This window comes from Osmia bicornis, chromosome 16 (assembly GCF_907164935.1).
Source record: "Osmia bicornis bicornis chromosome 16, iOsmBic2.1, whole genome shotgun sequence".
Taxonomy (NCBI): Eukaryota; Metazoa; Arthropoda; class Insecta; order Hymenoptera; family Megachilidae; genus Osmia; species Osmia bicornis.
The window spans coordinates 1809676-1828391 of record NC_060231.1 but is presented as its reverse complement, the minus strand read 5'-3'; the positions used below and the strand labels follow the sequence as shown (position 1 = coordinate 1828391).

The 18716-nt window shown below is 35.2% G+C and overlaps 2 protein-coding genes across 15 annotated transcripts in view; both read left to right on the top strand.

The window, feature by feature from the left end:
• The window catches only part of LOC114880225 (amphiphysin), a 101562-nt gene extending 92255 nt beyond the window's left edge, over positions 1 to 9307 (top strand). For 3 of the 7 annotated variants that reach the window (XM_029196011.2, XM_029196013.2, XM_029196017.2), the window contains 7 exons: positions 124 to 314; positions 4680 to 4952; positions 5181 to 5299; positions 5369 to 5412; positions 5591 to 5764; positions 6321 to 6499; positions 6575 to 9307. In XM_029196011.2, coding sequence (XP_029051844.1) covers positions 124 to 314; positions 4680 to 4952; positions 5181 to 5299; positions 5369 to 5412; positions 5591 to 5764; positions 6321 to 6499; positions 6575 to 6655 — 1061 coding nt within the window. In that variant the 3' untranslated portion in view covers positions 6656 to 9307. The remainder of the gene's footprint in view (positions 1 to 123; positions 315 to 4679; positions 4953 to 5180; positions 5300 to 5368; positions 5413 to 5590; positions 5765 to 6320; positions 6500 to 6574) is intronic. The other 4 variants (XM_029196012.2, XM_029196014.2, XM_029196016.2 and 1 more) reach the window with 3 other exon arrangements.
• A 3430-nt stretch (positions 9308 to 12737) lies between these two features.
• The window catches only part of LOC114880218 (guanine nucleotide-binding protein G(q) subunit alpha), a 57259-nt gene continuing 51280 nt past the window's right edge, over positions 12738 to 18716 (top strand). For all 8 annotated transcript variants that reach the window (XM_029195990.2, XM_029195987.2, XM_029195991.2 and 5 more), the window contains exon 1: positions 12738 to 13983. In XM_029195990.2, coding sequence (XP_029051823.1) covers positions 13866 to 13983 — 118 coding nt within the window. In that variant the 5' untranslated portion in view covers positions 12738 to 13865. The remainder of the gene's footprint in view (positions 13984 to 18716) is intronic.

Below are 18716 nucleotides of genomic sequence, written 5' to 3'. Positions count from 1 at the left end.
TCTATTTTTCGACTTCCGGTCTCAGCATATTTGACCGGAAGTGAAAATATCAGCCACGTCAAATCTCAAAGAAATGTAAGAATATCAGTCATGTAAAATTCGTATTTCTCTGCTTGTTTACAGCGGTGCAAGCAGCGTCGAAGACGCTCATGGATTCCCTGAACGAGATCTACGAAAGTCAGTGGACCGGTCATGATCTTTTGTACGTGCAAGCTCAAAATCTTGACATGTTGTGGCAAGACTTCACTCACAAACTAGCGGATCAGGTGCTCGTGCCTCTCAACACCTATCAAAGTCAATTCCCGGAGATGAGGGTACGTATCAGCGATATCATTTTTTATTCACTTTTTCATTTCTCTTTCATTCGTTTCAATCTTGTACACTCAGTCCCATCGAAGTTGTCGCAGTGAAGTTGGCGCGCTAACGCCGCCGCGGCGTGAATGCGTTAACGCGCTAACTTCACTGCGACAGCTTCGATGGGACTGAGTGTACACTCAGTCCCATCTAAGTTGTCGCAGTGAAGTTGGCTACAAATTCACTACGCATTCACGCCGCGTCGGTGAGTGAATGCGTGGCCAACTTCGATGGGACTGACAAGGAAGGTTAGGGAACCCGGAAATTCCAAAAATTATGAAACTTCGCATACAAGTACAGTAAGTCATCCGTAATACGACCCTGTTTTCCGTTGGTGCCATAATTCGGTTTTAAAGGGTGAAATTACCCCTTGAAAGAAATTCGGAACTTTCTTTTTTGTGGAATATCTTAAAAACGGTGAGAGATATGAAAAAAAGTTTAAACAAATGTTGCACAGTTCTGTTGTGTTTACAAAATGGCGTCAAGAAAATGTTGGGGGGGAGGGGTAACTAAAAAATTATGCACTTTTCCAAAATTTTCTTGACGCCATTTTGTAAATACAACAGAACTGTGCAACTTTTGTTTAAACTTTTTTTTCATATCTCTCACCGTTTTTAAGATATTCCACAAAAAAGAAAGTTCCGAATTTTTTTCAAGAGGTAATTTCACCCTTTAAAACCGAATTATGGCACCAACGGAAAACAGGGTTGTATTACGGATGACTTACTGTACTTGTATGCGAAGTTTCATAATTTTTGGAATTTCCGGGTTCCCTAACCTTCCTTGTGAGTGTACACTGAGTTGCATTGAACTTGTCGCAGTGAAGTTGGCTACAAATTCACTAACACATTCACGCCGCAGCGTCGGTGAACCGATCTCGCCATTGGCTCACCGACGCTGCGTGAATGCGTTAGTGAATTTGTAGCCAACTTCACTGCGACAAGTTCAATGCAACTCAGTGTACACCAGCGCTCAGGGGCGCAACCATAATCCCCCAATAGGGGATGTAAGAAACGTGGATAGTTAAAAAAATCTTTTTCCCACCTTATGAGTGTTATTTCATTTTTGTTTATTTCCGACAACGTTTTTTTTTTTAATTTTTAAAAAAGTGTTTAATTTTTTAATAAAAGGGTCAACTGACCCTTCTAGCATTCTATTTTCTAGTTGTGATATTCTTGTTGCTCTAAAGTTTTGAGCACATTATGATTTTAAAAGGCATAAAATTTTCTTTAAATAAATAAACGTTATGCTCAAAATACGGTATTATTCTTCTGTGGCGAAGAAGAGATACTTCGTCATGCTTAAAAGTTATAATTAATTGATTACAGTCATTTTTTTCATCTATTTTAAGTAAAAATATAATTCTATTTTAAAAAATAAAGTTGACCTTCATATCGCCCCTGCCGATAAAAAAAGTATTGACATTAAATTATGTTCCCCTAGAAATCATTTAACTTTCGTTTTAAAACATTTTCCGGTATTAATCGAGGAGATTGATTTAAATAGATCACCCCATATAAGTACAATATTTCTAATAAAACTGTAAAATGTATTTCAGAAAGCTTATTTTTCCTTAGAACTCTGAAAGTGTTTGAAACTTTTGAATGGTGGCGTATAGTATCGAGTAAAGTAGGCTTCCCTAGGGAAAATGGCGATGTAGGGAAAGTAGGAATTCTCAGAATCTTAATTTTAAAATATTAACAGGAGTAATTTAGAAAAAGAAATAATATCATTTTCAGTTTTTTAATATTATAAAATTTAGTATATAACTGAGAAATTTGAATAATAAAATAAATATTAATTCATATTTTCCCGCGTAATCGTTTACACGCAAGTAATAGGGCCACGGACTCCCTGTAAAAGCTTACCTACTATGCTCGACGCTATACATGTATGTACAGCGCCGTGCATGGAAGTTCCCTAAAAGTTTTCCCTAGAGCAGAGCTCGGCAAGATTTGCACTTTTCAGCCGATTTTCAGCTGGCTCCGCCTACCGCTATTCCCCTTGCCCCGACGTTCAGCGCGCAGCCTACGAACCGTTTGAGGCTCAGGAGCGTATCACTCGTGAACATATGCCGGCTATAGCTTTCCACCCCACCCGCGAGGTACTATTGTCGATGCGTTTTTCTTTAAGTGTTTGCCAGCATACGTTTACGAGTGATACGCTCCTGATCCTCAAACGGTTCGTTGGCTGTGCGCTGAACGTCGCGGCAAGGGGAATAGCGGTAGGCGGAGCCAGCTGAAAATCGGCTGAAAAGTGCAAATCTTGCCGGGCTCTGCCCTAGAGAGAATGATGAAATTCCGGGCTCCCCACTCCCGTAGGTATGTGCAGGGATCGGTGCTTCCTGGTCCTCGTCAGAGACTTCCCCTTTCCTGGGTTCCCGGTTCTCCTCAGAAGTTTCCCCTTCCCCAGACTCCCGTCCTACCCTGGAGACGGTCCCGAGAAAAATGACTATAGATCTATGGGTGCACAGCCGACTCTAGTACTAGCCATGCTGAACAACGTGGCAACACCGCTCACGTGACAATCGGGAGTCCTATTTTCAAAAACAGAGTCCTGTGCTCGGAATTGTAATTACCGTCTTTTTTAATTAAAAGCTGTAGTAATATACGCTATTTTGTATTAATTATGTATAAACAATACTTAAACGTTGCAACTATGGCAAGTAGAAGTGATGTAGTAGTATAAAATTGTTATAAATGTGATATAAATTTTGTGTACTCTCGAAGTAGTTTGGTGTTGTGAAGCATGATATTTGAAATATTTACAGTGGTTTCAAGAAAATTTAGGTATAAAGCAAAATGAGACCATCTTTGGATCAAATTGAAACATTTAAGAATTGATAAACGTGTATATAAGTGAATAAAAACCTTGAAACAAGCGAAATTATTGGAACGAAACCAAAGAGGTTATGTGAAGTCCAGAGAGTAGCCGTGAGTCCGACGACGTTGATTGGCTGGGAGTCTGGGAGTCCGGGAGGCAGATAGAGTAGGGTTAGATGTTGATATATTCAGACCGGACTCCCGCGGTGTTGCCATTTTTGCTTCAGCACGGCTAGTACTAGAGTCGGCTGTGATGGGTGGTATTCATAGTCCGTAAGATTGACTTCTAGAAGTCGACTTTATTTCTCTTAAGACGTTAGGAATTTACAGTCGTTGCTTATGTTGACTTTATAAAGTCTGTGCTTAAGACAATCTTTTTTGCGTTTGGAATAATTCTGTTGGAGCAACCAATCATAAGCAGCCTTGCCATTCGTTCTTGAGGGACGCTTGTGTTGTGTTCACAAGTACTGAGAATCAGAAGTGTTAATTGTGAAGAGATGGAAAGTGCAAAAAATAGAAGCAAACATTACACTCCTGTGGAGAAAAGTTTTTTTTTAGAGATTTAAAAAAAATATAACCATGTAGTAGAGTGTAAAAAAAGTAATCTAATAAATTTAAAAGATAAAGAAATTGCATGGAGAAGAATTTATACGGAATTCAATGACTCCTCGTTAATAACGCATCAGCTTTGTGCTGTTTTTTCAATACTTTGTTATTAATTCTCTTCTATCTTAAGTCTCGACTATGAATACGGCCCTATGACTGCCCACCACTTGCATTTAGGCAGGAAAATTTGAATTAATATTTACTTGTTTATTCGTACTTTTCAGTTATGTACTAAATTTTATAATATTTAATATTCAAAAATTATGTTATCTTTTCTTAAACCACTTTTAATATTAACATCATCAAAATTAAGGTGTTGAGAATTTCTGCTTTCCCTGTAATGCTATTTTTCCTAGGGAAGCTACTGTACAGTATCGAGCATAATAGGTTTCCCTAGAGAAAATGGCGGGAAGGAAGATTTCTAAAAATCCTAATGTATGAAACTTTAATTAAGATTGATTAAGAAAAAATTAATGTCATTTTTAATTTCAAATATAAAATTTACTGTATAACTAAAAAATATTGATGACACAATAAACACAAGTGGTGGGACCTTAATTGTAAGATGATAGACACTATATCATCGCCGAATTAAAGGGGTCTACAATCCCGACCCTACTTTGCACGGGGCCCCGTTCTAAGTCTTCCTTTTACTATGTCAAAGAATATTGAATGAAATTTCGTTTACTATTGTTCTTTTTCTTTACAATTAAATGTTACTTAATTTTATTTAGAATAAATTTCAATTTTTAAACTAAGCTTATCAAGCAAGGAGGCCCTCGAAAGTTCGTTAGCGCCGAGGCCTCAAAAATCATAATCCTATCGTGCACTGTATATCAATTTTTTTATTGCTATTTTAATTTTTTTTAATGAAGAATATATTGATGTTTGTTACAGAAAAAGATCGACAAACGTGGACGAAAATTAGTCGATTACGATAGTCAGAGGCACAACTTCCAATCACTACAATGCAATCCAAGGAAACGGGACGAGCTTAAAGTATCTCGAGGAAAAGAGATGTTGGAGGAGGCTAAACGTACATACGAGCAATTAAATTCGGAGCTTCACGACGAGCTACCTGCGCTGTACGACTCACGCGTTCTTTTCCTCGTTACTAATTTGCAGACTCTTTTTGCTGCTGAGCAAGTGTTTCACACTGAGAGCGCTAAGGTACGACATACGCGTCTTACTTGTTAAAATTTATTTTAAATCGTACAGAAATTTTATTAATTATGAACTCTGTTCGAATTAACACGTTCAGATCCATGTAGGTAAATTTACTGACAACACAGGGGCAGGGACCTACAAATGTGTTACTCCGTCCCTGAACGTGTTAATAACCCCAATCTATAGTTTTATTTCTAAATGACACATGTGTGTTTAATTTCCATTCCTTAGGTATATTCTGAGCTAGAAGCGATCGTCGATAAATTGGCAAATGAGAGTCAGAGGGGCTCGTACACACTAAAGAAGAATACTGAACCACAATCTCCAAAATCACCGAATGCCAACTCTTCGTAAGTAAAACTTGTTTAAAATTCTGAATCGAACGTGTATCTTTAAACGGTGTATTTTATTTGTTTCAGTTTAATAATCAACACACAACCAGCTCAGAATAATATTTCACCAGGTAAATATTATATAGACATGACTCCTACGTTTGTGGGTTTTTGGGTCGTTTGCGTAGACTAATTAAGACGTTGTGCATGCGTGTAACATTAATGTAGCCATGCCACATAAAACCTTCCCGCAGACACAATTGTGTGGCTAAATGTTTAGTTTCGAGTGAGCTTTATTGCGTGTTACAGCCGTGGATGAATCTGCTCCGGCAGCGAGAAATACGTCGCCGACTACTCAATTAAACGGCAATGCTAACAGCAATGCTAACAGCAATGATAATTCCCTCAATAATCAGGACGCATCCCCGCAAAGCACAGTAGCGGCCTCTAAGCGAGTCGAAGAGCTGTACGATATTCCAGTCGGTAAGTATGCGACCTGCCAATTGTTACACGTTCCACTCTTTCAAAGATATAAATTGAGTGCATTGAATTTTTTTTGTCCAATTGTGTTTTGCGCAACCAGAGAATTTGTACAATACAAGTGATTACCAAACTAATATTTTTTTATTAAATTGTTAATCTATAATTTGAATATTTATTCACTATATTTATTGTTTGCGCAAGTATTTCAAAGCAGAAAATATATGTATATATACTATAAATCAGTTTCTTTATAGAAAACTTTAACGAAGGCTTAAACCAATTCATCAAATTATATTTCAGAATACATAACATGTAACAAGTACACATATAATAACGTTATATTATGTTGCCTGCCCATTTGTGCATGGTCTTGTTGATATAATGAAAGAAATCTTGATTCTCTAATTCTGACTCTCAGTTATGTATAGAAATGTTTGAACGAAATGAAAAGTCTCTGAAAGTTTTAGTAGTTTTGTGCATAATCAATGAAAGTCAGAGTTTAAATAAAACTGTAATCACAGGTCCATGACTAATGAGGCGGATTCAATTATTTTAGACGTGGAATATGAAAATGGTACCGATTTCTCTGTAGGGGCAACGACTGATAACTTGCCACCTGGGGTTTTGTATAGAGTCAAGGCTACTTACAAATACAGACGCGAGGATGCAGATGAATTGTCGTTTGATGTTGGTGATATTATTCGTGTAGTGGAGTACGATGATCCAGAAGAACAGGTTTGTATTTCATTAATAATTATGATACACGCAACAATAAAATAATGAACATTAAACAATATTTTGTTACTTTAGGAACAAGGCTGGTTAATGGGTATCAAAGAAGGTACGAATGAGAAGGGTATGTTCCCAGCAAACTTCACGAAACCTCTGTGAGAGCTTTACTAAATTTGTCTATTACACTCCAATGCTCACTGCAATAGCGTATTCTGTTTAAAGAAAATAGTTACAACTTGTAAAAAGTGAAAACGATTAAATAATGAGTAAACAATGAGGGGCAATGGGAAAGGAAGGGGGTGTGATGAGATGGTTACGCTGGAAGGTACTGCGGAGAATTTATCACCCCAAAGTGCCTTAACCCAGCCACTGTCTGTGCCAACATTCATTGTCTGTAACATGGGACACTTAATCCCATTTTTCAATATACCAATACACATCATTAATAATCAAATAAAATATTTAAGCGAATAATATATTGTAATACATCATGCAATACTATAATATATATACATATATATATATATATATAATTTTATGAAAAGTGTACATAGAATTATACATTTTAAGAATATTTTATGAAATAACTTTGTGGCCACAGAAATTCGGAAAACTATTATTAAGAACTAATTTAATGATCACGACGCATTTTTTTGACGAGAAATGATCAAAAATTGGAAATCCAATTACCTATTTGCATTCTTTATATGAAGGTTTTACATTCTTTACTTATACAATGAGAAAGGTTAGAACCATAGATACCATTAATTTTCAAGAAATATAAATCAGTTTCAATATACTAATACCGAATCAGGAAATGAAAATGTTGGAATAAACAGAATTTTTTATTAACATGAGTATCATATGTTGTGTATAATATGCTGGGATATACACAAAAGTATATGGTTAAAATTTTATTTACATCTCTTTTATCCTTTATCGTAGTACGTTGTGAACATTCTATGACCAAGTATTTTTCTGACATACGTACATACATATTGCATAGAAAATCAAATGACGGTGATTAGATTACTGCCTTTGCCTCTATTCGTGCAGTAAGAGTAGAACTAATATCAATAAATGGTCCAATGACGAAAATTTGTAGTGTTAATTAATACTCGTTCAATATACTGACAAAATTTTGCATCAAACTTTATATATAATAACTAGCGTTACAATGATATATTAGTACAAGGAGAGTATCAACTTCAGCTTCCACTAAGTTGTGTATCCTTTTGTCATTATATTGCATTCATCTAAGACGAAGAGAATATAGGAAAGTTGGATTGCTTATTTTATAAATGAAATGCTTTATGATTGAACGATTGATCCATTGTCACACTAACAGTTAACCCTATGTACGAATTAAAACTCTAAACAAATGACACGTTCACTTGAGAAGCATTGTAGGTGCATGTTATGAAAATGTGTCGACTATTTTACAGTTATATATTTATGATATTGATGATAAATAAACGTATATTTATACTCTATAAAGTGGACCAACAGGAAATCATGCAAAAGAAAAAAAAAGAAAATGAAGCTATTCTTACAGTAATAACAAAGAATAGCTTGTATTAGTGTACTTTTTCTGTTCTTAAACATGAAACGAATTTATAGATGTTAAATTTAATTAATGCAACAAATATTATTATCATATAACACATCATGCTTCACTTTAATATTTTTACAACATAATCTTCATACATAATTTGAATACGAACACATTCCAGTGATTGCAAATAAATAATTTCAATTCTATTTCAATGATCAAACAAAATTTTAATTAATTTGAACATTATTATTGAATTGTTAATAATTACGTTGGTTCAGTTTCGTACAGTTTATTCTATTCATTATTCACACAATAATACAAAAAAAAACAGAACAGTGAAGCATGAAAATTGTTTATTTATTCAAATTTAGTTTATTGGTTGTGTACATGGTAGCATTGTTTTAAAAATTATCAAGTAGCAAATATTGATGTATATTAAAAATGTGCCAATATGATATAGTATTACTAATATTATCGATGTATATTATTAATATAATGCCACTAATGCAACTATGAGGTTGCAAGCTAAACACAGTTTTTAGTATTATCCTTAAAAGAACAGTTATAAACATCAAGAACATAAATAATAATGCGAGGAGTAATCATAATTATTTGACGATGAATCTGTTAATATTATTAATACAATGTATTATTCAATTCATTGAGGAAGCAAACAAATGCATTTAATTTAACTTAAAAGAAATGACTGGTAAACAAGTATATTATTCTTCCTGCTTCCTCAGGAAAAAAAACAATATAAACCACAAATTTGATAATATTCTACACGGTAGATGTAAAATGTAATCAAAAATATCATATCATAAAGTAACTGTTCTATATCATTTTAATATATTTGTAAAGAATAATATGAAAAGTATATAAAACTACAGTAAATAATGTTTTCTGAACTTACGCGTAGAAAATAATTTATTATCTATGAAGATATTATGTTTTAAAAATAGCGATCGCTACCTGCCTTCTTTATATTGTATTTATTAATTTATTATTAATATAACATGCAAGCAACAAGCAACTGTTGATATTGATTAGAGTTTTTAATGCACCCATGTAATAATAAAGAGATCTGAAATTTAGTGTAGCAGTGGAGCAACCAATTGTTATATCATTTATAATTATAATGCGTATACACATTTATGGCTATAATTGTCCTTTTCAATTAAAAACGATTATAATAAACAATTACTGGTTTGTAACATAAGCGTTTATGATTCAAATACATGTTTTGTTTAATAATATACCCTGTAACATACCTTCCTTATTTAATGTACCCTACCTAATAAGAAAGTATCATAATAAACGTATAAAATTTAGGACTACGATTAATTTACATTTCCTTTTTTTTTTTAACAAATAGTTTCGATGCTGAAAATAATTCATTTTCAGTGATGAAAGAACATGTAAATGAAACCAATTTTGCTTGTTTAAAAGAACGTAAGAAAATTACATCTTCATGAATGAAAATGTTTATAATGATACAAATGCATATTTTATCAATCATTAACATCAGAAGAAAAATTTTACTTTCATTAATACAACAATACTTACCTTGAATAAATACAATACAGGTTTTTAAGCTTATTTTATGAATCTCAAAAAATTAAAGAAATATCTTAATAAATATATTGTTAATACAAAAAGACAGCTCATCTAAATCGTGTATATTATTATAAAAATTAATATTTCTAAAATGTCAAAAATTTCAAGAAATACAACAAAATTTCATAGTATACTTGACACAACTTGAAACTGTTTAAATATTGTTGTTCTTGAAGTTCTTATTCATTACAAATAGTCTTTATGTGCATCTCAACTTTCTGCATTTAGAATGCTTAACTTTACTCATCTATTAGCACTCGTTTAACCTTATGCAATAAGTTTGAACTCCAATTCAACATATTTAACAGTACATATTCAACAAGATTATCAAATACTTTAATTATTATGTAGTAGTAAACTGAAAGATGTTAAACCTTAACAATTATTTACTAGTATGTTACATCATTATTTCTTATGCATTTAATTAAGTATCATTATAGTTAATTACACGTATACATATGTATGTACATTAATTAATTTATCATAGCTACAAGTATAAAAAGGAAGTAAGTTAATTATTATACAAGATGCAATATAGCATTGTAACGATGTAATATTTCCAAACCATTTAAATGAATAATCTTAAAAATTTTATTAATAATTTGAAATTAGCCATCTTATAAATAAAAAGTCATTAACAATATAATGCTATACTAAATGATTATAGGTATAACAGATATATATCATGTACAACTTAATTAATTCATGTACAACAATTAATTTACAGATATAATTTGGAACTACCAAAAATAAGAAACGTATGAGATTAATAAGAATGTAATATTTCGTTATATCACTTATTATTATTAAATATAAGGGATAGTCCGATGCTTCCCTGGAAGAACTACCGCATATGTGGCCTATTCACAGAGACCACATCATGTCTAATACTTTCACGTCGTATCTAAAAAAAACTATTATTAAATATAAATTGTTAATAATCTGTATCAGCTAACAACACTCCACATTTGATCTCTCTTAATTTTGGGGAAAATTCCAAAATTTTGGCACAATAATAATAATGCTAATGAAGTTTTAAAAATGCTTAAATGAATTGATGAAAAACTTTACACAAATAATTTAAAAACAGGTAACATAAATAAAACGTTTAAAAACGTTTTTAAACGTTTGTAATAGTACTATAACGGGTACCCATGAATCTCAATCTAAGAAATGCAGTGTATACAAGCTACGGACTTCATGAAACCTTATATTAGGACACTAATCCCATTATTAAATGATGCCAAGGTTTGACCATGCCACTGAAATCTAGATTGTAGAAATATGTACTAAATAGCAAATTATTAGTCTTTTGTTAGATATACTTGCTCCTTTCTCGTTTTTTTTTTTAAATATATAAATTCATTTATGCCAAAATATTCAGTTTCAGTTGATTAGGTTTCATTTTACTTTAATAATTTGCAGAAATAGAAAATCATTTTTGAAATATAATAAGTTTGTCATACATTATTTTATATTAGTTACATTTTCAGACTGTTTAAAAAACTGTGAAATTACTAATCGTACATTTCCTTAGATATAAATTCCTTTATTATCAAAAATTTGGTACAAAACGTAATATCTCATATAATATTGTAAATTAATTTGTACCTAAACTATTTTAATTGCTATATTATTAATACATTAACTACCATGGTGAAAATGAACATCTATAACAATTAAAACACCATTAGGGACACAATATGTTAATTTCCAAACATACACTCTTAATTTGGTACCTTATGCTATTAATATAATATTAACGCTATTCAAAGTTTGTCTTCTTTTCCCAGTTACTAATTATTCGATTATACAGAATTTAAGATATCAGTTACAAATAATCATTATGAAACTCAATATGTTAAAAACCATTTTATAATTTTTTCAAATCAAAAGGAAAACTTTTATTTTATTTAAAAGTACTTGGAATTCCTGTCCAAATTTTTAATCTTAATCCATAAGAAATATAGTTGAAATAAACATTTAATATATCTCAAAATATGTAATTATTGAGGAAAATCTTCAAATTCCTAAAAGGGAATTGAACTTCCTTAAAATTGGAGCAATCACCAGGTAAATGTTACCTCATGTCTTTATGAAGATTTTAGTCATCATATATTGCAATTTGCATGTATCATTCGATATTTAAAAGTTGCATTCAAAAATATTGAAAGGCCCTTTAAAGAAAATATAATAACGAGGAAGAAAATCGGAACACGTTTATTTTGAACGTGTCCACGATCCAAAGGGGTGAGGAAATTAGAAATAAGCTAGAGGCATGAAAGAAATCTAGAAAGTTTGAGTAAACTAGCCGGTAGTAGAGAAGGAGAGAGAAGGTCGTAATAGAAGAGGGAAGAAGATACAGAGAGCGTCGGAGAGTGCGCGCGTGATCTTTTGGAAGGAGTAGCGGTGGCAGCTGTGTCGCTGCGAGCCGTCAGAATCGGTCGGTTCTACAGAGGCAAGTATAACCTATATCTGAAACACCGCGGCGCTATTACGTTCTCCGTGCCTCCTCCCCGGCGGGTGGCGGCCGCACCTCCTCCTTCTCGCCGATTTTAATCTCGTTAGCAGACACGTGCGCGCCCCCGCGCCTACAGACCACTATACGACGACCTACGGTGTCGGGGCTTCGCCAATCTGGTTTGGTCTAACAGGATTCTCGAGCGACTGAGGGTTGATAAAAGGCTGCGTACCGAGCGGGCGCGGCGCGAATCGCAGGAGGAGTTGCTCCGTTCAAGGTGTGGGCGCTCGTGCAGCAGCGGCAATAACAGCAGACGACCTCGTCATCGTCTTCTATTCTGTCGTCCCCGGTTCGTTGTTTCCGTCTACGTTGCTTCGCAATCGTGTTCGTCGTTTGGCATACGTTCTCCGCGCATAGGCTGCGTATGTGTGCACACGGTGCATATTCAGTGTGAATCTATCTCGCTGCGTGTACGGTACAGAAAGAGTAGCCTAGAGTGAGAGAGAGAAAGGCGCGTGAGAGAGAGAAAGAAAGAGAGAGAGCGAGTAAGAAGGGAAACCGAAAGAAAGAAGGAAAGACAGAGATCGAGAGAGAAAGCAGAGAAGGAGAAAGATATACAGAGAGGGGGTGAAAAAGAAAGAGAGCTAAGGAGAGACAGAGAGGAAACGAAAGAGAAGGAGATAGAGCACCGGTGGGTTACCACACCCAACCGCGCCGGGGACCGAGTGAACAAGCGAACGAGCCGTACGAGAGCTCTCTCGCGAGTAGTACGCGGGTACAGCGAGGGACCCAGGGACCGACGATCGAGATTCGACAGGGTACAAGTCGGAACTCTTTAGATCTCGATCTAACGGACCTCGCTCTCGCGAAATTCCTCTCTCACCGGAATCGTCGAAATCACGCCGCGACGAAAAGGCTAAACGTGTACGCGCGTGTCCCCCCCGCTTCCTCGACATCTCTCGCGAGTGCGTTTCACGTTTCGTCGTAAAAACGTGTGTGTGTGCATAAAGAAGGTTAAAGGTAAACGGATAATAAGTGTGAAACAGAAGCGAAGGATCGAGGGAAGCGACGAGAAAAGAGAGAAAAAAAAAACCGAGGCGTAAAGAAGCCGACACATAGAGAGAGAGAGGATAGGAGAAGAGACAAGCTACCGGCCGAGGTTGGTGCGTGTGCGTACATGTGTTGATGTGTCGCTGGCGTCGTCGAGCCCTGCCAGGAGTGCTCTGTCGCCGCGTGTGCCGAAGTTGTTGAGAATACGGAGATCCCGGAGCCGCATCCGTTAAGTTTACGCTCGCGTTTACGTCGTCGCCGCCGTCGTCGTCTTTGTGGACAAGTGTCGGTGGTGAACCGTGCTAGTGGCGGTAGTGGTGGTGGTGCGAACGATTGAGAATTTCGTTGGTTCCGCCAGGACGAGAGGAAAGGAAACACGAGAAGAAAGCCACGAGGACGGCGACGAGACGTCGTCGCTCGTTCGCGGTAGCAAGGTAATATCGGCCCGACGACGATACCGAGCCGTCGAGCCCACTGCTGTCTACGACAAACCTCGCCGCTCGGCAATCACTCGTCACTACCGCAAATCGCTCGTTCCCTCTCTCCCCTCCTCCCTCCCTCTCCCTCCCCCTCTCCCTCTTCCTTCTCCTCCTCCTCTTCCTCTTCATCCTTCTTTTCCACCTCTTTCTATTCATTTTTCTCCTCTCTTCCTCCTCCGTCCGTCAAGGATCCTGCCGTCCTGAGCCATGGCGTGCTGCCTGTCGGAAGAGGCGAAGGAGCAGAAACGAATCAATCAAGAGATCGAGCGGCAACTACGAAAGGACAAACGAGATGCCAGGCGGGAACTCAAATTACTACTTTTGGGTAAGTTTCATCGTTTACGACTATCGATAATCGTCGCGTTCGAGTTCTCGTTTCGATCATTACGCCGTGCGATTTTCACTCGTATCGAATAATCTAGTATACGAGTTTCTCGACGTCGTTTCATTCACTCGGCTCGCGAATGTGCCTGGTCTCCATTTGTACGTTGCCTAAGACCGATCGGAGTGCACGAGTGTAGTTGACCCAGTCTAGCCGGCGTGCGCTTGACAGCTCTTAACCATACTCGCTACACGATACATACTCTGTTTCCACCCGGTCAACTACATACATATGTATACATACGCATTTCCGATTTAATTTCGACGAACCGGGTGTTAAAAAGTACACGATCCTCCGGTTTTCAGAGTTCTTCGTTTCTCGCAAGTTTTTTAGGTTATCTCGACACGTTCGATACCGGTGAGGTAATATAACCTCGCGCGAAAGGCGGGTGATTTAAACGGCTCTTCTAACGTCGAAAGAGCGAGCGTCGATTTTGAATGTTTTAATTTGTAATTATATCGAGTTGACGTTGCTGCCATTTCTGTGTTGCTCATGCAAAGATTTCTCAAGCTCGACGGCACATAACGACACGGCGAACGTTTTTAGAAAATTGCTAAGATATTAAAAGCCGCTTTATTATTATCGCTGCTTTGTGGCCTGCCGATTGAACGGATCGATTTTCCTCTACGAGACGTTATCGCCGTTATATGGTTTTTATAACGTTCGCTTCGTGCCGTGGAAATCTTGTAAAGTTTGTAACGCGTAGCAAGGAAAATCCGTTCAAAGTTGAAAATTCATTGTGTGTCTCTGCACGTCGATAATCCACGCTATCAGCAAGTAAATGGTTCGAACGATAGACGGCAGAGTCGATTCTAAAATTAGTACAGTTATCGAAAGGTTCATGCTGATCTTACGTGTACCCGTCTACGTATATATCTTATTCATCTACGTGTTTTCCTACACTTTTTCATTGCGTCCCTAATGGAACGCCTTCCTAGAGAAGTCCGCCATTTTTTCTATTTATTTACACGCGTGACGTGTGGTAAGATGGCAATGACCCTAAGGGTGAATTTTCAGAGACGCGACAGGAATTTCATATTTCCTTTTTATAACTCATAAAAATCATTTAACCACATATCATAAAAGCATAATTTAACAAAAGACAATTTACAGTTTATTTAATTATTTGAAGAATTCTTTTGTAATTTTTAAAAATAATAGTTCTATATATAGACCCCCCTACCTCAGTTCCTGAAACTGGTTGCTCTGCATTAATAACCCCTTATTAATAAAATAAAAAATATCAAAATTTTGTAATTATACATTGTTCATTTTGTAATTGTAAGATTGTTTTAATGAAATGACTGAGGATCCATATGATAAAAATGATATCAAACACTGTCATATTTAAATCATTTTTATTTAGAAGAATTAGGAATAGTATTTTATATTCTGTATCTCTATCTTGTCCCTGACGTACGCAGAGGAGATAAGAGCAAGCAATTCCTGGAACACCTACCTGCCCCGATAGTGGTCGCGATAAGGTCCCAATCTCCGACCATTAAGCAGACATTACTGTATTACGAAATAAAGAATTTGATATTACAAAATCATATTATAGTTATATAGGATATAGAAAATTGCTTCAAATTTGCTGTGATGCTTAACGTATAGGCAAAATGGTAACATGAATGAAAGACACAATAAACATAGGTAAATGTACTAAATTACATGGGTTAATTAGAAAAAAAAACCTTTTTGATTAATGCACAAAAATACCTGAGTATAATTTTAGTAATAATTCAGTTGCGGTCATTTCTGCTGGGAGTTGTACAATGCGTTATGAAAACGAATAAACACTATATTGGAGACTATTCGTTTTGAATATTAGCGTAGATATGTATTTAATACAATTCTAAACGGAGCACAGCAAAATTTTAAGGAAATAAATAGAATTAGTCAGTACTCTTTCTTTAGAAATTGTAACAGGATTATGTCATTCAGTTGAGTTGAGAAACTGTCATTCATCCTCTGCATTCTCCCTATCGCTATTTAATTAGTGTTCCTATTTTAACTTTAACAAATTATTTCACAAATTAAAATTATTTAACCCAGTGGCTCTGAAGCAGTGGTATTCATATTACTTGTGCTGGTACAGTGGCGAGCATAGATGCCTTCTTTTGGACTAAAAATAGAGGTTAGAATACTAATGCTTAAAATATTGAAGCTTAACATATTTGCTTTCAATTCCACCTAAGTTAGATCTTCAGTGGTAAATGTCCGATCACGCGATATCGCGGGCTCGATCGTTAATAATTAGATGTTGAGGCACACAATGACAAATTCGCTTCTGGAACTTGGTAACGGCTTGTTAAAATAGGCTTTAAGTGTCAAAATAGGGAGAGAGATATAAAAGAAGGATCTTTGCACGTAACTGTACATGAATAATTTGTACAATAGGCAGTATAACAATTTTATTATCCAGTATTATATGTACATATTTTTCGGATAAGTTCCCGAATGGCCCCACCAAAATTGAGAACTCAGGTTCGGTATATAACCTAAATTGACTACCAGAAACCGATTAAAATTGGTTTCAGAGCTGGATGTCTTACGGTTTTTGAGATATCGTGGTAAGAAATTTTTGTACAATTTTGGGACTACGTATGCGCTATTCGATACTGAGCATGCGCTATTTAATACTGCGCATGCGCTATTAGATACTGCGCATATACCGAACCTAACCTAGTCTAACGTAACCTAATCTCACCACAATGTCTCGAAAACGGTAAGATATCCAGCTCTGAGACCAACTGCAATCGGTTTCTTGTAGTTAATTTAGGTTATATACCGAACCCGAGTTCTCAATTTTGGTGGGGCCATTAGGAAACACAGCCTATTTCTCATAACAATTGGTACAACATATTTATATGAAGTAGGATCTTTTTGAAAAAGAAATATAAAACAAAATTTTTATTGGAACTAAATGCACGTTGAAAATGAACCCTTGAATAGCAGAGTCTCAAACTTACAAAATATATAAAATGGTATTAACCTAAAAATTATTTTTAAACGGAAGAGTTTCATATATTGGTAAAATAATTTTTAAACAAAAGAATTTCATATATTGGTAAAATAATTATTAAGCGAAAGAGTTTCATACATTGGCAGGATAATTTTTAAACGAAAGAGTTTCATTATTGGTAGAATCATTTTTAAAGGAACAGTGTAAAATTTAGAAAATTAAAATAATATGAAGTACAAAACTATGTAAATTAAAATTGGCGCTCTCTTCATGGTCCGCTGTACGAGGGATGAGTAAAGTAGAATGAAATATACAGAAACTGGTTTTCATTAAGAAAGCACAAATATTACATTGAATTATCATCCTTTTTTTAATACAATTATTTTATTACAAACAAAAATATATGATAATAGTGTAAGTAAGTGTATTATCTCTTAATTTTCTCCGTATAGGTACATTTATGAAAAGGTTGAAAACCGCTGATTTAAATAATGATAATTTTTTTTACCTGAAAAAACGAATTTTTATTGTCCCACGTTAAAAAACTAAAGGAATAAAATTGCTGAATACGAGGGTAACTAATTTAACCCCTTTACAATATAAATTAAATACCTAATAATTAGTGGATAATATAGTAAAAGATCACACTTTTGAATCGCTAGGGGGAAAAATCCATATACAGTAGAATTCCAATAATTTGGCATACTCGGAATTTTGGCAATATCACACTAATGAACTCCCACTTTAATTTGGTAAAAATGAGGAAATTAATAAAAAAAAATTTTTATCAGTACGATTTGTTAGCAGAATTAAAATAAATACATAAAAATAATTTAATTTCATTAATCTATTTCCATAGTCTAATTACTATGATACAATAGAACATAAAGCTGTTAAATTATTATAAATAATGTTAAGGCTATATTTAAAAAAAAATCATTCCAGAGAATATATAAAGAAAAAGAAAAAAAATAACCTTCACAGGGGATAATAGTGGTGGGGACAAAGCGCGCCCACGTATTGGACGCCGGATTATCGGAACTCTACTGTACGTCAGAGCAGCGTGAAATAATCATCAGAGAGACATCATTGATCGCGTGTAAAAATTAGCCACGCGTTCAAGCGACTCTGTTTAACATAATGTGTAATAGAATCGGTAACACGATCCACGGCTGCTTTCAGATCCCTTTGTCGCCGTACATTTTTGCGCGAAACTCGCCTTGTTGTGCGCATTGTTTCCTACAGACTTTCACGTCTTTGTGACTACGTTGTGATTCACGCGATACATATTCACGATACGAAACCCGAGCTAAGCGGTTTTTCTTTTTCTTTTTTTTTTTTCACTTCGCAAACTTCTCGTCTCCGTTGCGATGAACTTTGATGGTCCGTTCATCGTGCACACACGATAGATTCTTGTTTGGCGAGTAAACAAAACTTTATCTAATTCCACGTTTCTTCGTGATAATGATTTAGAGTAGTTGGTCAGTCACCGACACGAGATTCGCTATCGCTTCGAGCCGTGACTTTCTATTCTTTGGCATGAAGTATGTAAGTAGTTGTGACGAGAAAAGAATGAAGGAAGCAGCGAGTCAAAGTGTTCCCGGAAGGTGAATTTTCTGATTTCGTAATAGGGCGTTGATTTAACCCTTTGATTGTTATGGAATATTTATAAATATTCGATTAATGTTTTCCTTTTGGTTATGGTTGACAT